The sequence below is a fragment of the Desmodus rotundus genome, chromosome 5 (assembly GCF_022682495.2).
Source record: "Desmodus rotundus isolate HL8 chromosome 5, HLdesRot8A.1, whole genome shotgun sequence".
Lineage (NCBI taxonomy): Eukaryota > Metazoa > Chordata > Mammalia > Chiroptera > Phyllostomidae > Desmodus > Desmodus rotundus.
The window spans coordinates 33215107-33237912 of NC_071391.1; the positions used below are offsets into that span (position 1 = coordinate 33215107).

Genomic DNA, 22806 nt, shown 5'->3' on the forward strand with positions numbered 1-22806 from the left:
AATTCTCCCAACCCCTGATTACAACTCAGAGAGTAAGCGCCATGCTCAGGTCACCCCGCTTGGTGGGCCTGGGTCTGAACCCAGAGAGCCTGGCCGTGGGGCCACAGCACCCCAAAGTGAGGTGTGCTCACACCAGGAAGATTACTGGTGTGCAGAAGGAAATAATAAATACTTAATTAGTAATTTAAATTTCCATATATTTTGATTCATCGTTCAAATATTTACCATATTTTACCATGTATAATGCACTTTTTGTCCAAGCTTTTGAGGGAAAAATAAGGATGTCTATTATACATGGGTAGTGCCTGAAATACCTTGTTCCTGTTCTTGTGTTTTGTAATTACTTATTACAAAAAAATTCTTATATCATAATATCTTTAAGAATAAATGCTAAAATTCCTTTATAATACAAAAAAGTACCTAAGTATAAATAAATAAAAAATTGAATTAAAAAATTAAAAGTTTTTTCCTGAAAGTTTGGGCCAAAAATGTGGGTGTGCATTATACACAGAAAAATATGGTACTTTTGTGTCTATTTGGTACACATTTACACTAGTGTCTATTATGATACACATTTACACTAGTAACACACATGGGCACATGTATCTACCATATTTTTCAGACTATAGGACGCACTGGACCATAAGACACACCTAGGCTTTAGAGGAGGAAAATAGGAAAAAAACCCCCGCTCCACCGCCACCCCCCACCCCAGCGAGCCAGGTAAGCTACATTCGGACTATAAGATACACCCCCATTTTCCTCCCAAATTTGGGGGGTAAGTGTGTCTTATAGTATGAAAAATACAGTATGTATGCATGTGAATATGTGCTCAGAATATTTTTACTTGACAAGAGTGTGCAACCAAAAGCATTTGCAGACCACCTTTGCCCTAAATGTACTGGTATCTTGGGCTGCCTCTGACAGCACGTCTCAGCTGACAAAGAGCTTTTACATTCATTGTCCTGTTTGGTCCTCACAATAAACCTGGTGGGACAAGCCTATTCTTCTTTTTAGATGAGAAAACTGAGCCCCAGGGAGGTCACACAGCTCATGAATGGCAGCTCTGGGTCTGGCATCCAGGGCTCCTGACTCTTCCAGCAAAGTGGTGAAGAGCACAGGTTTGCAGCCATGTTCCACCACTAACCTGTGTGACCTTGAACATCTCACTTAGTCTCTCTTGAACCTGTTTCTTTAACTCTAAAGCGGGAATAAACAGTCCTGCCTCACAGGGTAGTTGGTGAAGAACTCAGTGAATGATCCACACAAAGCACAGTTGATCCACACAAAGTTGGTGCCTGGCACATGGTAAGCACTCAGTAGATGCTAGCCAGAGTGATGGTGCCCACAGGCCTGCCCACAGGCGGACCCCATCCTCCCCCCTCGGGTGATTGGACACTCACGGCAGAGACGTGGGGTCCGCCAGTCGATGGCCACCCTGTGCTGGCAGCACTGGTGGGCATAGGCGGATACGCTGGCACAGAAGCACTCACAGTCACCACCCCGACTGCACCCACACGTGTCCGTCAGGCAGTTTGAGTAAAACCAAGTGACATCCACCTAGAGGTCAGAAGTCAGAGGGCAGGGGTCATACCCTGAATGCTTGCCCTGAAGCATCCTGGCTGCTGCCCATCAGCCTCAGGGAGCAGCAGAAACATGCAGGGACCACAGGATGGAGCAAGCTGCCCGTGCGGGGCCAGGGCCTAAGCTATTGGGTCCAGGGGCTGGAGGTGTGGCTGAGGAACAGACATGGGGTGTGAACTGCCAGCCAGGGCCAGAGACAGCAGAGGCCAGGCTGACAGCTGCCTTCGAGGCCCTGGCGAGTGCGGTGCAGGCTGAACTCCAGCTCTCCTCTGTCTCCAATGCAGGCAGAACAAGCAACTGCCTACGCCACAGCAGGAGGGGTTTGGGATCACTATTCAGAACTTCCTGACTGGGAGGGAGAACTAGGTTGAGGTAAGCATGAAAGGGCACAGAAGCTCTGTTTGTCTGGATGTCTGTCCTGGGTTGTCTGGGGAAACAGGACAGACTGATTCATTGGCGCAGGCAGGAAGCAGGGGAATGGCAGAAATGGGTCTCCCCTCTAGACCTGCAGTATCTCTCCCGAGGCATGATGGGGGGTGGGGGCTGAGAGCAGAAGGGATCCCAAGGAGGAGGGTGGGGACTCAGGAGTGGCCGTGGCTGGGGTCCACTCACCACAGGGTGGCAGGTCTCAAACACCTCACTGAGCAGGACGCTGCACTCCTTCTTGGCAAACGGCTCTCGGAGAGGATTCAGGACACACGTGTCCCGGGGATCAAGAGTGTCTGGGCACTGAGGGGCAAAGGCAGGGCTGTTGACCTCCTTGCCCCCCAGTGCCTGTTGCCTGATGTGGTGGACAGACTCTCGGAGTGGTCCCCTGGTCCTCACCTCTTGGTGTTCACACCCTGTGTGATCCCCTCCCCTGCAGTGTGGGAGGGACCTAGAACTTGCTTTAAACCAATAGAACACGGCAAAGGTGATGGGTGGGCGTGGTTATGTGTAGATGGCTGCATGACTATGTTGCAGCATATGTTGTGGAGTCTCTCCCTTCCTGGCTGTGCAGAAGCAAGGAGCCATGTGGGGAACCCCACATGGCAGAAAAGGTGGGTGGTCTCTAGGACCTGAGGGTCATCTATGGACAACAACCAACAAACAAACAAGCTTTCAGTGCTATGGTTGCAAGGAACTGCATGTGGTCAACAACCACGTGAGTGGGCAGGAAAGCGGATCCTCCCCAGACAACCCTGCCCAGCGAAAGCCCAGCCCTGGCTGACAGCTTGACTGCAGCCTGTGGTACCCCAGGCAGAGGACCGAGTCAAGCCGTGCCCTGTCTCCTGACCCAAAGAAACAGATCATATGTGCGATGGTTGAGCACTGTTAAGTCTGTGGTAGTGTTGCTACACAACTATAAGTGACTAATACCAGTTCCTAATGTCTGCGGAACCTCCTCCCTCAGGCCTACATTTTCACTACAGCCCCCCAGGGAACGCCCAAGGAGATTAGCAAGGGAGAAATAGCAATGGGGATTGGTAAAAGGAGGGGAGCAATAAAGGTTAGTCACCCACTCAGCGTCTCCAGGATGAGAATGGGGTAGAGCACACCTTTCTGAGGCTGTGAGAACAGGCTTGTCCCACCTTAGGATTCCACTGAGCTGCAGGCCATGACTAACAGCTCTCCTGACCCCAGTCAACCTAGGCTCATCTCTGTCTGCTGCCTAGCAGAGAATTAAGGACCTAAGATTACTCAGTCCAGGAAAAGTAAATATGTAAACCTGGTATCACCACTCTCCATTGCTGCACCATGGCAGACATAACTAATCAATCACAGCTTTTCCTCCAGCTGCACTTAAAACAAGCCTTAGGTATTTCTCAACACAGCGTCTCCAGCAGCCTCATCTGACTGATCTGAGTTGTCACACAAGTGAAATCTATTCATTATACTCTCCTGGCACAGCCCGTTCACAGAGGACCAGAGAAGATTGGGGCTTAATCAAGGTCACCCAACAGGTCACTGGAAGACCCAAGGCAAGAACCCAGGTTCAATGCTCACAGCGTGGCAGCCTCAGTCAGACATTTCCCAAACCTGTGGGACACGCCCCTCCTTTCTGCTTCTGCTGATGTTGTTCCCCCTTTCAGAGGTCTTCCCTCTGATACATTCATCCTTCCAAATATGGCTTATTCTTGAAGTGCTACACTAGTCCCACCTCCTTCAGGAAGCCTTCTCTGACTGCCTCAACCCACATGGGTCTCTCTTGGCTTCTCCTCTGTGCCAGACCAAGTGCCAGGCAATGGGGCACAGAGGTGGTTAAGGTGGTCATGTTTCAACAAGCCTCACCTTCCTGCTAGGTGGCCCTCTCTGCTAGGACAGAGACTTTGTGTCCTTCCCAGCCATCCCCTCCCCCCAGAGCCTCATCCAGGGCAGTGTGCACACTGATTTTTGAGATGGGGTGATGTGTGTCCTTGGGCCGTGGGATAGGCTAGGGCTGAGGATGTAGCTCAGAGGCTGAGGGAAGCGGGAGCAGCCTCACACCAATGGCCCTTTTCCCTGACCTGGGCCACGTTTGGCCTGTGCTGGCCTGGGCCCATCTGTGTGAGAGTCAGCCAACGGGAGGAGGCTTTACCTCAACTGCAGCCCAGCTGCTGCCAAATTCCTGTGGGTTAGTTAACTCTAAGTTCTCCGGGGTCCTCATCTCATTGATGGTTTTTAAATCAAAGTTCCCACAGAGTCCCACCAGCTGGCCCTGAAAGAAGAGAGGACACTATGTCAGCTGAAGGCTCGCCAGGGGTGAACCATGGGCAGAGGGTCGCCGTGAGCCCAGGAGCAACTCCTGGGGTCACAGTATGAAGAGGAATGGGAGGAGGGTCAGAGGAGAAGGGCTGGGGAAGGTGGGACAGGAGGAATGATGCTCCTGGCTCCCCTGTGAGGGTACAGGTCACCCAAGGACACCCAGTGGCCTGGGTCAGCCCCAGGCAGGAGCAGAGGGCCCCTTGAGAGTCACTACTCCTGTGACTACCTGCCACTGAGGCCCAGCCTGGATGTGCACTGTGGTCCTCTGGTCCCATAGGAGGGTGATGTGCTCTCGTGGGAAATGCACCAGCGTGAAGAACCCTGCTCGCCAGGTGTGGACCTCCTGCTTCACGTCCAGGACACTCTCAGGACTCTAGAGGGACAGAGATGGCCATTCCTGAGGCCCAAGTGTCCCCCCACACCTGGGGCAGCTGGGCCTGACTACAAGTCGCAGCCCAGCCCCAGCACCTCACCAACTCCTATGCCTCCCTCACGCCCTGACATTGACTTCTGTGTTCCTGACCCTGGCCAAGGAATTCAATCCGGGCTGCTGACTCAGTGGCTCCCAGAGACACTGCTGTGGTAAAGAAACCACTCAGCCCTCTTCCGCCCCCAGCCCTGTTAACCCGCACATTGTCCACATGACCTCCACCTGCCCTGGGCCTTACAGGGTTTCCCGAGTCATCATCAAAGATGACGAGTGAGTCCCCAACGTTGATGGAGATAAGTTTCCTGCAGATGATGCCAGAGCCGTAGCAGTTTACATTTTCCACAATCACAGAGAAGCTGAAGTCTGACGTGCTCTGAGGAGAAAACGAGTTGGGTTAGTGACGTCTGGGAGAGAAGAGGTCCTGCTGAGAGGCACAGAGGTAGGGGGACACGGACTCTGAAGTGCTTTCAGTGCACTGCTACCTCTTATCAGCGGTGCGACTCTGGGCGCCCTCCTTCAGTTCTCTGGAGCGCAGTGTCCTCTGGGGGTACCTAGTGCAGTGTTTGGCATGTACTGACTCTCCAAAGGTGTCTGATGAATGAATGAATGAGGGAGTGAGGGAATGAATGAATGCATGAATGAATGAATTGTGGCGTGAGGGAAGGGGCACTATCTTACAAACAGTGATGATGGTAGTGTAAGCCTTTCTGGAGGGTAATTTATAGGCATTAAACAACATTTTACATGTATATAACTTTTTACAGCAATTTCCACTTCTAGAAGTCTAGAGATACGTTCACAAAAGTATTCACTGAGCATTTAAATATTGGCAACAACCTAAATATCCATCAATGGGGGGAATCATAAAACTAACTAGAGCATGTCCTTTCTGAAGAATTCAACAAAAAAAAGAAAGAAAGAAATGTGTGCTGGTTGTATGAGATAATGTTCAAGGTGTACTGCTAAGTGGAGAAAAGCAAACCGTAGAAACCTATCCATGCAGATTAGACGAAGTGTGTGTGTAAGAGTGTGTGAGTGTCTCGTGGAAAGTGATCTTGCAGGAGTCACACCTGACTGAGAGGAACAGGGAATGTGAGCACAAGAGATGTAAAGAGGAATATTCGTTTTTAATATGTGCTATTACATTGTTTTAAATGTTAGTGAAGAGCGCATACTAGCTTGGAAATTGAAACAATAAAATAAACTGGGGTCTGCAGAGTTATTGCAATTACATGAAAGACCCCAGGACAGTGTCTGCCCCATAGATAGAACTCATTCCACAAAAGGTTTGTCATCATCATCATTATTATTATTAACTACTATTGTATAATGAGATAGACAGGCCCTCAGCAAAACCAAGGTCCCTGGTGTGCCTCTGGCACTCTCCCCCCCACCCTGTTGGTGCCTTTTCTCCTCCTGAAGGGGCTCCTGCTTCTACTATGCCCGCCCTCATCACCATTCCTTTTCCTCCTGGTGAGCTGAAGGCTTTAACACGTGGCTCTTTAAGCACACCGACTCTCCAGTCAGATTTCTTGGTTCAAACCTGACTCAGCTCTGTCGCTGCCTCACCGTGTGATGTTCCCTATGCCCAAGTTACTACTACATTTATAACATGGGGTCAATAACTCTACCTTGTCAGGTTGCTGTGAGAATTAAGTAAAATAATTCACAAAAAATTGTTCAATACAGTCATACATATAATAAAAGCTCAAACAGCGTGAGCTCTTATCACAGACAGAAAAACATGGGGACCCTATGGGGCAAGGGTATAACGGTAAGTGGACAGGTAGTGGCGTGTTTTATCACTGGCGAGCCCTGTCCAGCCTCTAGTTCGCTCCTTGGCATTTCTTTCCACCTCTAGACAGCCCCAGCTCAGGGTGAGATTCCCCCACCCACCCAATCAGCATCAGACTGAAGTCCAGAGCATCGCCCTGTCAGCTCTGCAGCCTCAGCTGCTCTGGGTCCCCACAGAGCCAGTTGGGCACACGTATCTGGGAGCTCACCTTGACCAGGTGCACTTTGCAGGCGCCCACGAAGTCAAACGGGAGCCCATCAAACGTGCGGTAGTGCCGGTCGCCGTAGGCCGTGCAGGTGGCGGCGCAGGGGTGGAGAGCACACTGGAATGAGCCTTGCCGGCACACGCTGAAACACATGCACCCAGACCAGCTCGCAGGGCACCCACCCCCACCCCTACTCTGAATACCCTTGATGGACACATTGCCACTGAGCTCCCACTTGGGCCTCTGGGGGGTGTGGGGGGAGGGGGTCAACAAACATCAACCTCCAACAGACGCCTGGAGGGTGGGATTGTGGATCCCTACTTCATGTAGGAGACGCAGCCGCTGGAGCACACAGCCCGTACACACTCACGTGTGTGCACACTCATTAAGGTGAGAGGAGCCCTGACTCTAGGAGGCTTTCCTCGGCCTACAAGAGACACAGAGTTCAGGATAGCTGAGTGACCAGGAGGGGCTTGTACAGAACACACTCATCTCTGAAACACCAGACTGGGAGCCAATACACCCAGCCTCACTAAAGCTATGTCACACAGCATCTTGTTCCCAGCCTGACCTCTTTGGACAGTCACTGGAATGTGATGTGGGACCAGGATGGGATATGGGTCCCACTGAGTGGGAGGCTCCATTGCAATGAGCTGAGGCATCCTGGTCCTGTCTCCCTTGCCTCCCCATCTTAGCCCCACTGTTCTAGCTGATGTGGCTTGGTCATCGACAGAGAATTGCAGGAACCAGGGCTTGGGGGCCCCTGAGATGTCCCCTGGGCCCCTGGGGCCGTGGCAGGGCTGCCTCTGTCCTGCCGACACATTGAAGGCTGGAGGAGCACTGGGACTCTCAGAGCCCTGGAAAGCCCGGGCTGGCCCCTGCAGGGTGTGAGGACACAGGAGCTGCCAGGTGGCCGTGGTAGGGGCTGCCCAGCCCAGTGGAGAGGACACGCTGATTGTTGGGATGGTTTAAAGCCTTTGGAGGGATCACTGGTGTAATTTCCACATTTAAATGATTCACAAAGCTCAGGAGACTCTTGGCCCTTCCAGAAGCAGAGGACAGGTGGAGATTAGGAAAATTAGGTGCTTAAAAAAGAATCACCATAGACATCTCTAGGAGCCAAGCTTTTGGAAGGCGAGTTCATGTGAGTTAGGTCCGGCAGCAGTGGAAGCCTGGGGTTGTTTAGGAGGTTGAGTCTCTACCTGCTTCCTACTCCCAACTGCTTGGCTGAGCGCAGGTCCTACAGAACCGGTGCCCCTGTTTCCATAGAATCCAGTCCAGGTGCACACACTCTCACATATATGTACTTACATTATTAATATACATTTTGTATGAAAATATATTGCATATATACTCACTTTCATATATAGACATGTAAATATTCGTGGGAAAACAAATGCACACTTACACATATATGTCCGTGCACATGTACATGCAAATTTGTATACCCAGTGCACACACACATTCACACACTTTGCATATACATGTCCCCACACATTGAATAGACGCATATGCTCACAAATATATACACACATACCTGTGCACATACATGAATTCATAATGTATATATTCACGAACACATTCAGGTTCATGAATGGCCACCTGCTCATACAGATGCGCATGCAGACACATTCACACATGCGCTCTATGCACTTTGGCTGTCTGCCCACACCTACACACTTGTATAAATGTGAAAACACATCGTCACGGTCACGAATGTGCATGTACACATTCATGTGCGTGTCTGAACAAATCACGTTCTTGTAAATACAAAAAACACCCCCCCAATTCATTCTAGGCTTACACTTGGATGTAGGTAAGCCTCTGCACAGCACACACAAACACACAACAGGGACATGAACATGGTGGAAAGCGGCATGCTCGACCGTGCTCAGGACCCTGCATCCCATATCCACCTCCCCACACCGTCCCCAGTAAAAGCGAGAGCCTGGGTGGGCCTCACTCACCAGGTATGGCAGGGAGACATGACCTGGTCCCCCGGGAAATACTCCTTCCCCTTCCAAGTGCACGGGCACTCCTCTGGCAGGAAACACGCATCCCCGTGTCTGAGGAGGCTGCGGGGACAAAGCAAGCGGGGGTCAGGAGAGCACCCGTCCCATTTCTGCCATCTGTGGAGGACCTTGCAACCACCTGGATACCCTGGGGTGGCTCTCAGCGTTTTCCCTAGAAGAGACTGTTTACTCACTGCCCTCCTGTCCGTTGAGGTTTGGAAGTACCCTGGTAACTGGAAAAACCAGACACAGACTTGGCCCAGCTTGGAAGTCTCTGCCATTCATCAGGAAGCCACATTCCCCAGTCAGGCTGGATGCCAGGAGCGCCCGAGTCACTAGCTGTGTACTAATAAACTGACCATGGACATGGTATTGACCCTCCTACCCACATTGCTCATGGAGCACCCAGCAGCCCTGCACTGAAAGAAATGTTAAGTGGAGTTTTTCAGGAAGATGGAGTACTTCCGCAGGAAGGAACAAAGTTCAAAAAAGTGGAAAATATGTTCGTAAATAAAAAATTATTTCTTAATTTCTTTAAGAGATAACAGCATTGAGAGTAAGATTTGTGTCAATGAATCGTGGGGTTTATAACACATATACAAGGAAAATGTATGACAGTAGTAAGATCAAGGAGGAAGCAAATTGAAAGTGCATTGCTGTGAGTGTTCTACAAAGACTGGTAAAATATTAATTTGTGGTAAGCTGTAAATGAAAGATACATATAATATCTAGAAAAACTGCAAAAATACCAAGATATATAGTTTAAAATTAATAAAGGAGATAAAATAGAATACTGGGAAATAACCTAAAAGGAGCCTGAGAAGTAGAAAAACAAAGAACAATAGAACAAATAATAACAAGATGGTAATATTCAATCTAATCAAATTACATTGAATGTAAATGCATAAACCCTCCAACGAAAAGGGAGAAACTATAACATCAGCTAAAAAAGCAAGATGTAACTATATTCTGTTTACAAAAGACACAGTTGAAATAGAAAGGCACAGATAAGATGCAAGTAAAATGGTGGAGGAAATACCATGCAAACACCAGTCTTTAGAAAGATGGGGTGGCTATGTTAACATCAGACAAAGTAGACTTCAAGAAAAGTAGTATTAACAGCAATAAAGAGGGTATTTCATGATAGAATCATTTCAAGAATCAATTTATCAAGAGAACATAACATTCCTAAATGAGTATGAACTAAGTAACAAAGTCTCAAACAAAAAAAAACACCCACAAAAAAAAAAAAAACAACCAGACCCAGAAGCAAAAACTCACAGAACTAACAGGAGAAAGAGATGAATCCACAATTACAGTTGGAGATGCCAACTCTGCATGTATTGACGATTGAACAAATGGGCAAAAAAGATCACAAAGATGTAAAAGGTTGGAACAGCTCTAACAGTCCTCTCAACCTAATTGAAGATTAAAGAACTCTCTTTCTGACAGCAGCATGCACGTGATTTTCAAACATACATGGGAAGCTCACCAAGATGATGATATTCTGTACTATAAAAACGATAAATTTCAAAGACTTGAAATTATACAAAGTATGTTCTCTGACCACAGTGAAATTAAATTAGAAACCAGGAACAAAGAGATATAAGGAAGCCTCCAAATATTCCAAAACTTAGTAGCATTTCTAAATAACCCACGGGTCAAAGAAGAAATTAGAAAATACTACAACCAAAATTAAAAAAAACGCATTGTATCAAAATTTGTAGAGTGCTGCTAAAGCAGTGTGCACAGGGAAACTTTTAGCTTTAAATGTTAATATTAGAAAATAAGAAAGAAATGTCTACACTAGAAATAAAGTTTCTAAACTAGAAAACAAGTCCAAATTAAATTTAAAGTAAGTAGTAAGAAGGAAATAATAAAGAGAAGAGCAGAAATAAGTAAAATAGAAAACAGGAAATCAATAAAACCAGAAGTTGGTTCTTTGACAAGATCAATAAAATTCACAAACCTCTGGTTAGACTCAATGGCAAATAAATAAATAAATAATAAATGAAAGATTCAAACACCAATATCAGAAAGAAGAGACAGCACTGTACAGGTTGTAGATAGTAAAAGGGAAACAAGGCAACATTATACAATGTTAAGCCAATAAATTTGACAACTGAGATGCGAAGGACAATGAAAACATCAAGTGCTTGTGAATAAATTCAGTAACAAGTGTGCAAAAACCTTTATGTGAAAAATGAAACATGGCTCAGAGAAATTAAAGAATACCCCATAAATCAATCGACAATACCATATTCATGTATTGGAAGACTCACAAGTGTGAAGATGGCCGTTCTCCCCAACCGATCTATAGATTTAACACAATCCCAATCAAAAACCCAGAGGCCTTTTTGTATCAATTAACTAGCTGATCCTAAATTTACAAGAAAATGCAAAGACCCAGAAGTGCCAAAAAACTTTGAAAAACAACCAAGTTGGAGCACTACCACTTTGTGATTTCAGGTATTACTAAAAAGCTGCAGAAATCAAGGCAGTGCGATATTGGCCTGAAGATGCAAACAGACCAATGAAGCCAAATCGAGAGTCCTGAAACAGACAGACAGACCCACATTAACACTGTCCACTGATTTTTTACAAAGGTGTCCAAGCAATGCAATAGGGAGAAGAAAGTCTTTTTTTTTAAATGAGACTAGAACTAGATATCCATCAGAGAAAAATAAAATAAAACTTGACTCCATTTTACAACATATTCAAAACATAATAATTAATTTTAGATAGTTTATAGACCCAAATGTAAAAGCTAAAATTGTAAAGCTCCTCAAGGAAAACATAGGGGACTATCTTTGCAAACTTGGAGCTGGCAGCCATTTCTTAAGATACAGACAGCACTAATTATACAGAAAGAAGTGACAAATGAAACATCATTCAATTTAAAACTTTTGCTCATCAGAAGTCTTTAGACAGATTAAAACACATTAAATAAATAAACAGGCAAACCACAGACTGGAAGAAAATATTTGCCATACATATACTGGACAACGGGCTTGCATGCAGAGTATATGAAGAATTTCTACAACTCAATTTTAAAAATCGACCAAATGAAAAGTGGACAAAAGATTTGAGTGGACACTTCACAAAGGAAGATACACAAAAAGCATGTGAAAAAGTACTCATCATTAGTCATTAGGGAAATAGAAAGTAAAAGCATAGTGAGCTATGACTACGTTCTCACTAAAATAAAAAAATGAAAGAGACTGATAATACCAAATGCTGGTGAGAGTGTGCTCATGCAGTGAGAGTGTAAAATTGTACAAATGCTTTGGAGAACAGTTTGGCAGTTTCTTATTCAGTTAAATAGAAATCTACCCTAGGGCCCAATTCCATGCTGACCGTGTTCATCCAAGAGAAAGGCGGAGCAGTCTTTTTCAAATAGCCCCAAACTGGAAACAGCCCAAAAGGCCATCACCATTGGAGAGAATAAATAAATGACTGTATATTTATGCAATGGAATACTGCTGAGCAATAAAAAGAAACGAGCTACTGGAAAATGCAACAGTGTGGGTCAGCCTCAAAGACGCACGCTGAGGGCAGGGAGCCAGGGATCATACTGTATGATTCCGTGGTCACAAGGCAGACAGAGCCCACCTGTGCAGAAATGAAGGGTAGGTGGAGGAGGTGGAGGGACCACCTGGGAAAAGATACAGTGCACGTGGGAACTGTGTTCTGTATTTTAAGAGGACTGTGGGTTACAAGAAGGCATAAATTTGTCAAAGCTTAGCAAACTGTATAGGTACTTAGAATCTGTGTGATTTATTGCATATAAATTATGCCTCGCTTTTTAAAAATTAAAAAGAAACAGCGAGGCATCAAATTTTGTCTGGAAGCTTTATGTTGAAGGGGGACCCACCATATTCTTGGGGAACCCCCCCAAACATCAGTTTCTTTAGTTCTTTGTTGCTTGGTGTGCTTCCCTCTAGGCCCAGCCAGTTCTCAAGAGAATTCTTTCCTCTCTGGCCTGGGAGGCAAAAGCTTTGATGGCTCCAACCTGGGGCAGGGAGCTGGGGGCCCAGCAGGCTTTCGTTTAATCTCCCAGTTTTCACTCTGCCTCTCATCCCTCCTGGTCCCTCCCTCAAGGTCAAACCTCTGATTCGGCTTCTCTAGAAGCTCTTACCACCTTTCTCCTGCTGGACAGCGCTAGGGCATTGCCAGGGCCACAGGGGGTGGGGAGGGTGGCCAGTGGTTTAACTGTTCCTTACCCACACCTGCCACTCATCCGCCTGTCTCCCCCCAACCCCTCTTTCTGTGACTCCCAGAGCCTCCTCTTCCTACAGTTGTCAACACGATGTAGGTTGTTCTCATTGGTGCACAAGCATCAACTGTCGCCCTCTGCTCTGCAAGGTCAGCTTCTACACATCCACCCTCATTCCTTCTTCAAAAAACTATCGACCCATCTTGAGCCACAAGATGGTCACCCCACTGCCGTTCTCTTTGTCCCTGGGGATTCACACTTGGTTTACTCCATTACCAACATTTCATTGCCATTGTGGAAGGAAGCAGGGGGGGAATCATTTGCTTAATCCACTGTTTTCCTTGAAGCCACTTAACCTTTCTAAGCCTCTCTATTTTTATGTGGAAAATGGAAATCATGACACCTTCCTCTCAAGGTCATCATGAGAATTTAATTATAGACCTGGGCACACTGCCTAGCACCTGGAAGACACACAGCAGGGTTGTTTCCTTGCCCCTCCTTTCCCCACGATTGCAGCAGACACCAGCAGTGGGTTGGCTCCTTGCCTTCCACCTTCAGCCCCAGGCCCCGGCTCTCGATGCTTCCTGAGAGGCCTTTCCTGCCACCCACCATCCAATGCGCCCTCCTTGCTCTCTGCGGACCTACCTGCCTCCCTGAGCACCTGCCCTGTGCTCACCACAGAGAGGAGTGTACAAAGACTCGGAGCTTTGGCCTCTGTCCTCAAGGTGCCTTCAATCTGTGGCGCACCCTTTCCTTAACTGTTAGAGGGCCCTCTTGTTCCAAGCCCCGCTCAGGGGACATTTGCAAATGTATGTGACCCACATGAGAGAAGACAAGTATGTCTGCTCACATGCAGTTCTTACTCTGTCCCACTACAAAAATAGGGAAACTGGGGTTCAGGGGTTAATGAACTCCCCCAGAAAGTGGTGAAATCAGGATTCAAGCTGACTCGAGCTTGTGCGTATAACCATTGTGCTAGACTGCCTAGTGGCCCCAGGGCCCTTGCCGTGACCCAGGGTCCTTTGAGGCAGCACACAGCATGCAGAGATTCTTAGAAACACTATGGAGAGAAGCATGGGGCCCAGGGGTCCCAGAGGGTCCCCAACAGGGGTTATTGGGATGGTACTTGGGCGTCATTGGGAACCTTACCCCAGGTCCCAGGAGGATGCCCCCTGATGCTAGGAAATGCGTGCCCTTCCTTTACAAGTTGGGACTGTAATAATTTCCCTTTGACAAAGTCCTGTGGAATGTGTGTAAGCCCCTCTCAGGGCATTTGATACAGCACAGGAGCCACTGGGGCAAACACCCCCAGAGGTGACGGGGGCTGAACACGCAAAAGGGGGAGGGAGCGAGTCTTCATGCAGCACTACTGTGTAGTGCCGGCTCCCTGCAGCCTCTGTCTCATTTAAATCTCCCAAGAACCCTGCACGGTGGCTGTTACTACTCTCAACTCACAGAGGAGCAAACCCAGGCTCAGAGAAATTAGGTGACATCATGTAGCAAGTGACAAACATTGACCCTCCGGACTGTGGATGCTCTTGGTGCACCGCCAGGATCTGGGCTGAGCTGGGGACGCCCTGAAGGAGGCGAGGGGGACCTGGGTTCCTGCCCTGCCCACACGGGTCTGCAAACAGCCAACAGGGCCTCACAGACAAGAAAACCGGTGCCTGAGTGGCCACGGAACATGTCAAAGGCCACGCAGCCACTGAGAAATGTTCACATTCTATCCTCCCTTTCGGAGCCTGGGGATTGAGAAGGGAACCCCACTCTGGCTTCTGAGGCCAGCTAAGTGAAAGTAACCCTAACATTGGACAGTACTTCAGAACCTGGCTACTCAGCATGGTCCCCAGCTAGCAGCCCCAGCCCCTCCTGGGAACTCGTTACAAATGCTGTGTCTTGCAGGGAAACTCATGCGCCCGTTAACATTTGAGGAGAGCACACAGCCTGAGAGAGCCCAAGAGCACCGTCGAGGGCGTGGGCAGATCCCACTGAACCCTCCATTCCGCAGTCCCCTGCGGGAGGGAGCCTTCGGCCTCATTTGGCAGATGAGGACCTGCTCAGAGAGCTCACAGGTGAGTCACTGGCATACTGTCCCTTTGCAGCGCACCTCTCCCAGTTCCTCTTTGCCTCTGTGGCTTTGTCACCGAGCTTGGCAGTGAAGGACCCTCAGTTCCTGACCCCAGAGACCCTGGCCTGCCTGTCCTCGGGCCCAGAGGCAGGCTTGCGCGCACCAGGACATTGGCACAAGAGGCAGCACCAGACCCTCTGCACGGCCCCTCTGCTGGCTGGGCCCAGGGCCCTGCGCAGGTTGTTGAGACCCCCTGGAGTTGCTGTGGACGCCCTTGCCTGGGTGGGGCAGGCTCATAGCCCATGTTAGAGCCTCTCTGTAGGGGACCAGGCCTTGGGCCTCCTAGAGCCAGCGCTCTCTCTCTCTCTCTCTCTGGCGCGGGGTTTACAGTCAGCAGAGCTGGGTTTGAGCTGTGGCTCATTTCCCTCCTTCCTGCCCCTGGCCTCAGTTTCTTCATCAGCAAAGTGGGGGTAATGGTCCTTCCCTCCTTTCTTCCAGAGATACTATGAGATCGAAGAGGGTAATAATATTAAGGTGTATCATACATAACAAGGCTCCTCCTGACTAACTCTTCCCTCTGCCACCCTAGGAGCCCAATCCCCTCACCCCCTCACTTCCGTTGGCTGCCAGGCCTGGCCCAGGATGCGCAGCTGACCACTGGTCTCCGCACAGGCTGAAGGACACAGCCTGCAATGCCAGGTCATGGGATGAGACACCCAACTGCCTTCTCAGCCCAGACCTGAAGCAACACCAGCACCAGACATGAGAACTGGCAGCGCTGGGCACGGGGCGCCCGCAGCCAGCGCCTGCACAGAGCACCCACAGGGCCACCCGCACAACACAGCACATGTGGGTCTCACAGCTGTAATGGCACTGGCAGGGACACCGGGGGGCCTTTCTCTTTTGAGGATTATAAGGGCACCAGCCTGTCACCTGAGGGCTCCGGGCAGACTTTGGTGGGGGAGGGGTTGAGAGCGGAAGCAAGGGTTTCCTCTCTCATGGCGTTGGTCCACTGCCACACACGCCATTCAGGGCTTCAACTTCGGTGTCTCCTTTAACCTCACAGCCTGTCGCGGTGCTGGGTACTACTATGATCCCCACTTCACAGATGGAAATCTGAGCCTCAGAGAGGCCAGGCCCCTTCCTTATCCAAGGTCGCACGTTGGTGATAAGCTGGGACGGGTAGAGTTCACTTCAGGTAGGCTCCCCACGCTTCTGCTTTCTCCAGGACTCCTCCCTGGCCGTCATGCCCTGGGCTGGTGTCTGCCTGCAAGGCTGTGTGAGGTTTTCCCTGATCTTATTCCATCTCAAGTTCCCGGAGTGGGAAACCATGGCAACACAGATACACACCCTTGGGGACAGGCACAGCCCGAGAGGCAGGGGCCACGGGCTGGCACGCTCAGGTTCAGCAGCTGCTGCTCACACGTCCTCTCTCTGCTCAGCTCGGGGTCGCTGTGCAGGTCACTGCAGTTCACGAAGACCTGGCCCGCAGGGCAGGCGGCAGCTGAAAGAGGAGACCTGGGTTCTGGGAAGAGCTTGGACACAGCAGGATGTGTAGAACACCTGGGCCTGCGGTGGGCTCCTGGGCGGCAGGGTTGGCCAGGGAGGCTAGGGGGCCCGGCATCTGGGAGATGCAGGGGTAGCTGGGGCTGTGATGGTTTTTTGTGCCCTGGTTGCTCCTGAGGCCTTCCTTGGGTTCCCAGGTGCACATCACAGGGAATGGGAGGGGTGCGTGGTGTCGCACCACAGGGCAGCCGCCACCGCTACCGGGACCAGTTACTGAACGTGTCCTCCCCACCAGCCACCGTTCTGGGTGCTTCCTGTGCATTTTCTCACTTAATCCTGCAACAGCTCTGGGAGGTTGTCTTACCCCCATTTTCCCCTATAATGGAGAGAAGCCATTTCTGCTGGCAAAAGGTCTGATCAAAGTGAGAGGACGTGCTCCAGAGGGACGAGGATGGGAGCCAAAACTTGGGTGGCCCCACAGTGTGGCAGGGCGGCCAGAGGACTTCTAACAACAGGAAGTCAGTTTTTCATGACCTACATTTTTGTGACATAAACCTACTCTCCCTGAGCCTTCAGCCAAGTTGGCCGTGTACACCCATACCTGTGAGAATGATATTTTTTAGGGAAATCAGTAAAAGGGAGTTGAGTGCATGACCAGCCTGGGATGGAGGGGAGAAAAAGGAATAGCCACAGGGGGTGAAGTGAAAGGCCCAGAGGGGCAGAAATCTGAAGGCAGAAGCTACAAAAGGAAAATGCTTTCAGGGATATGCATGAAACGTGAGGAGAGCATGGGAACCTGGGTTATGTACAAAACAGCTAACAAAGGCTCAGAGAGGTGAAGTGAGTTGCCCAGGACTGCACAGCTAGTGAGTGCTGGGCAGGATTTGAACCCAAGGCAGCCCAATTGTGGCAGCCCTGCGCTTTGCCACCTGACATGGGATTATTTCCTGATCCCCTCTGTGCTGATCTCCATTTTAAGTGGCCTCCTCTTCCCCAAGAGGCCCTTCCTGAAGACTCCAGCCTTCTGTTCTACCACCTCCAAGCCCCTCACAGGCTGACCCACCACTGTGCCACCTCACCCCCATCTCGTTGTCTGGGAACATTTCAAAGGCCCAGGCTGTCTTCCCCATCTCTGTGACCCCCACGCCAGGCACTTGAGGGGGTGGAGAGTCAGTCTCAGTAGACATGTGATGGCTCAGACCAAGGAATCCAGGGTCAGGGGAAGCCAAGGGACTGTCCGGACACCCCGCTGGCTGCCCTGAGAGAGACAGAGCCTCAGCCTCTCCTAGCAAAGCAGGAAGGACAGCCAGTAGCGTGGGGCTGAGGCTGGGACAGGATTTCTGGACGCCACCTCCCAACCTGGAGTCTTTCCGTAGAGCAGGCAAGGAATACAGAAGGCTCAGTGTAGGGCAAGATCGGGGGTGGCCTCTCCCCTTCCCGGTCTGTCCTGAGCTCCTGGCTCTCCTCTCCACAGCCCCACTACCACGGACAGAGACCGAAGAGGCCCTTCCCTCCAGGCACCCTTACCTGGGGCTCTGCTGTCACAGCTCATCACTCCATCTTTGCAGTGGCTGCAGAGAGACAGAGAGGCGTGGGGTCGGCTGACCTAGTCACCGCAGAGCCCAGACATGGCACCCCCAGTCATTGCAGGACCCGGAGACCCTGCATCACCGCGTGCAGGTGTGCAGGGCTCAGGCAGGTACCCCCACTCCCTGTCCCTGGCTCCCGGTGCGGAGGGTGGGTGTTGCTCCATGGAAAGTTCTGCTCAGATGCACTTTCTTCAGTCAGCAACTCCCATCGAAAGAGAAGACAGAAACACGGCTACCTAGGGAGCTCACCAGTGGCCCAGAGAAGGAATGTCGCTGTCTCCGGGGGCATAGTCCACTCCTTGGAAGTGGCAGGAACACTGGTTCCTATAAAACCCAGGAACAGAGACAAGTGAGCAGGCTCAGGAGCTGAGGCAGAGGCTGCCGAGGGCAGGGACCCACTCCTCACCCAGCCAGGGGCATAAGGACACAGAGAAAAGTAATGGCATCAACTGTGACATGTGACACATCTCTGGGCAGTGAAGAAGCCAGTCTGGCACAGGTGACAGAGATCAGGGCTGGGTCCCAGATTTGAGGGCCATCCACGGAGCTTGGACACGATCAGCCTCACTGGTCTCTGCGTACCCCCGAAGCCTGTCCCACTTGGGCATGAAAACAAGGCCGCGCTTCCTGAGCCCACGCTTCCTGAGCCCACGCTGTGTCAAGGACAGAGCCTGAGTTCCTGTATTGGTCAGGCACACTCAGCATCTGTCCTGACCACTCAGTGCCTGTGCCATGCAGGTTGTTACACATTTGAACACCAGGCCAGGCCCTCCCAACACATCATGTCATCTGCTCCTCACAAGGATCCTGTAAGGCAGGGACCCTTATGCTGCCTTTTAGTTCCTCGTTGTGGGTCATCTGAGGTCAAAGACTGCTTCCTCCTCACACACCTCCCAGAGCACCTGTGGGTTATGGCCAAGTGCAGGCCTTGGAGCAGAGCAGTTGAGGGCTGGAAGGGAAGTCTGCATTCATCCAACCCCGGAGCTTCTCAACCACCTTCTCCAGCAGCCCCTGCCCCCACCATATAACCAAGAGGCTCCACTTGTTGGCAAATCTCAACATCAATGGGTGGGGGCAGGGCACCCACCTGTATCTCCAGGGAGGATTCTGTAGTTTCAAAAGGATTCTGAGTGATTCCAATTTTCCCCCTAGAAAAGTCTCTCTCCAGCCCCTATCACGCAGTCGAATGTGATACGCTTTTACAGATGAAACAGGTCTGGAGACCATCGAGGGCCCTGTCCGTCGACCCTGGCATCCTGGGAGGTCACCACCTCCCACCCTGTCCCCCTCCACACTGAGACCATGACCACAGCAAGCCTCAGGGCTGTCCCCGTCCCCTCTGTTTGGAGCACTCTTCCCTCACTTCCCTCAGGTCTCTGCTCAAATGTCACCTCATGAGAAAGGCCCTCCTTCCATGCTCGTCTCAGGTGATGTAACAGTGACCCCTCCCCACCCGAGGACTCCTAGTCTCAATCTGCTTTGTTTGGCCTTCCAGCTCCTATTCCCACCAGGCCCATAATGTGTCTGTTGGTGTTTTTGTTGTCTGCCTCACCACCTAGAGTGTGAGCCCCATAAGGACAGCATCCTGTTTTGTTTGCTGCTGAATTCCCAGGGCCTAGAAATGTCTGGAACACACTAGGAGGTCAAGAAATATTGGTGGAAGGGGAGAGGAGGCAGGGGCAGAGACCCTCTTGGCTCTGTGGGGTTGCTCTGTCTCATGGGGAAGCTGTGCCCGAGTGACCTGAAGAGCCCAAGCCAAGGAGAGAGGCCTGGAGGGGGGTCCAGAGGAGGGAGTCCCCCACCTGCCCACCTCACCCACCAAGGTCTGCCCTGCGACTGTGAGATGAAGCAGGGACAGGAGCAGCCCAGTCAGGCTCCCTAGTCTCGGGTACCCTGGAGATCTCCGCCCTCCTCCCTGACGGCCAGAGGTCAAGCTGATCTACTCACCTGGGAACACAGAGGTCAGCCTGGGTGTCCAGATAGGTGTCCGGTGGGCAGGCACAGCCCTCCACACACTCGTCCTCACTGAGGTTGCCACCACAGTCCACAGGGCTGGCCAGGTCCTGGCAAGTCTGTCCACATGGAGCCACACAGGGGTTGTACTCCTTGGTGGCCTCACAGGACAGTGCTGTAGTAGCAAATGAAACCGTGCGTTGTCTCCCTTGCCCCCACAACTGTGTAGGGCGGGCTCATCATCCTGATGAGGGACTGAGAACCAGAGAAGGTTAGACATGCACCCAAGGTCATGCCGCAGGTCAAGGCCAGAGCTGGGATTTAGACCCAGTCTGACTCTAGAGTCCCACTGCCTCCCACCACATCAGACAGGCATAGTGGCAGGGCTGGGCCCACCTCCAAGTTCAGCCTGGAGCCTGCCAGGGTTGTTGCTTTTCCTTGGCAGGGCATTTCTCTTAGGTAGTGGTATTGGGGGAGAGTGGGAATCACTGCCCTCTGACAGCCATACACCCACCCCATCACCCACCCCCCCACACACACATGTGAACAGGTGCGTAAGCGCACACACACTGCCCCTCTCTTTTCCACCTTGTAACACACTTGGGCAGTGAAGACCAGACATGCCCCCTATAGCAGCTTCTGGTCCAGACTGCCCTTTGTCCAGACCACGCTCTTTTTATCTGGCCGCTGCATCTCCCACATCCTGTCAGAGCAGGCGGACCCACTGAGACTGTCAGCCTCACTTGTTCTCACTAAGGCCGTACCTCAAAGCCACCTGGGGAGTTTTTTCAAATCCCACTGGCAAATAGCATTGTTTTCATTGACACTGAATGCGGCCCAGACACGTGCATTTTTAAAAGGTTCCCATGGTGAATCTAATGTGCACCAGCGCTAAGGACCACTGGTCCTAGCCAGTCACCTCTGGAGAAACTTTGGCTCAGAGAGGGGCAGGACCTTGCCAAGGACACACAGTAATTATCTACAGGGCTGGGATAGAGCTCAGGCTTCCTGGATCCCAGTACCGTTGCTTTTTCATTAACTCAGCAAACCTCTTCTTAAAGCTTACTGAGCATGGGACCCTGTGCTGGGGCTGAGGGCACAGAGACAACTCAGACATGGGGAGGCATGAGGCCGGGGTGGTAGTGCTGTGGGTAGGGGCCAGCTCACGCCCACTGAGCCACCCATGCACCCGAGGGCCACGGAGACAGTGGTCCTGAGAAAGCTCACTTAGCTCTGACTGCAGTGGTGGCAGTGGGGTGGTGAGAGGTGGGTGAATTTGGGGTTAAGAGGACTGAAGGACTTGGAGATGGGCTGGAGGCAAGGGTAGGAAAGGAGTCGTGTGTCACATGTCCCAGGTGTCAGGCCTGGGTGGCCAAGGGGCCAGGGGCCCTTGGCAGAGATAGAGCGCACAGGAGAAGCAGTTTGGGAGGCGGGACTCTTAAGCTGGAGAAGACTATGGGTCATCCCAGTGGAGAGTTTGGGGGGCAGGTGGGCACTCAGGTCTGGAGCTCAGGTTCTTCCAGCCCCCTTCACCTGGGCGCACAAGTGTGGAGCACTCACCACAGGCTGGCAGGTGGGCGCGGAAGTCGACGGGGAGCCCGTGGCGCCGGCACAGGTGGGCATAGTGGGCCAGCGTGGCACACAGGCAGGGCTGCCCACAGCGGCAGGCGTCCCGACGGCACTGCTCAAAGTAGGGCACGGGGCTCAGGTACAGGGAGCAGGGGGCGAACAGCTCCTCGGTGAGCACGCTGCAGGCCTGCACGGCGTAGGAGGCTGGAGACAGGAAGCACAGGGGCGAGGGGCCAGCGGCCTGGTTTGCCTGGTGCCCCAGGCCCAGCCTCTTCCTCCCTGCCTACATCTCGGGGGACTGGGTGTGTGTGTGTGCACCGGTGTGCACATCTGACTGGCAGTGCATGGGCATGGTTCCGTGAGTCTGGATGTGAATGTGTGGCTGGCTGTGTTCATGTGTGTCAATGACTGTAAGGAGAATGTATGTGTGTGTATGTGTTACACATGTGGGCATGCCCTCACGCAAATACATTCCACCAGGCACGAATCCATATGCTAGAAGGAGACAGAGGAGCGAACAAAACAGACAAAGTGTCTGCCCTGTGGAGTGCACATTCTGGTCGGAGAAGACCATCGCTAAACAATTTATGTGGAAAAGTAGAAGGTGAAGAAGACTCTAAGGAGAGAGAAAGCCAGGAAGGAGGATAGGGACTGTAAGGTGGGGCAGGAGGGGCAGCTGTGGTTTTAAATCAGGTGGTCAGGAAGGCCTCGGGGGGCAGATAGTGTCTGAGCAAAAACTTGGAGGAGGAGGACGAGCACCCCAGGTGGGGGAACGGCAAGGGCAAAGGCCCAGAGAGGAGCGCAGCGCTGGTGGAGCGGGGAGAAGAGCAAGGAGGCAAGTGGGGCTGGAGCAGAGTGGAGGGCCGGCGGGGGCAGGGTGGGGGATGAGATACAAGGGGATGGGCAGAGGGTGCAGGGCAGGGTGGGGCACTGTGAGGACTCCGGCTTTTGCCCTGAGACTGGGGACCCAGTACAATGTGTGTGTACCTGACAGTGGTAGAACGCGAAGCTTCCTGTCTGCCACACCCTCACCAGAGGAGAACCCCAGTTTCTAGCGCTCAGTGTGACCAGCATCCTCGTGCCCAGAGTTCCCATCTCCCCTCTCTCAAACCAGTCCCGCTCCTCCCCGCTCTCTTCCCTCCCTCCCCCACCTCA

At 51.3% G+C, this 22806-nt stretch overlaps 1 protein-coding gene across 1 annotated transcript in view; it reads right to left on the reverse strand.

Moving 5' to 3' along the window:
- Positions 1-22806, reverse strand: part of OTOG (otogelin) — a 73182-nt gene that overhangs the window by 32729 nt on the left and 17647 nt on the right. The window contains exons 19-30 of the mRNA XM_053924415.1: positions 21643-21855; positions 20077-20257; positions 18379-18453; positions 18068-18111; positions 16385-16538; positions 8706-8813; positions 6742-6880; positions 4977-5111; positions 4535-4681; positions 4142-4261; positions 2197-2313; positions 1404-1560 (exon numbers count right to left, since the gene is read on the reverse strand). Coding sequence (XP_053780390.1) covers positions 1404-1560; positions 2197-2313; positions 4142-4261; positions 4535-4681; positions 4977-5111; positions 6742-6880; positions 8706-8813; positions 16385-16538; positions 18068-18111; positions 18379-18453; positions 20077-20257; positions 21643-21855 — 1590 coding nt within the window. The remainder of the gene's footprint in view (positions 1-1403; positions 1561-2196; positions 2314-4141; positions 4262-4534; positions 4682-4976; positions 5112-6741; positions 6881-8705; positions 8814-16384; positions 16539-18067; positions 18112-18378; positions 18454-20076; positions 20258-21642; positions 21856-22806) is intronic.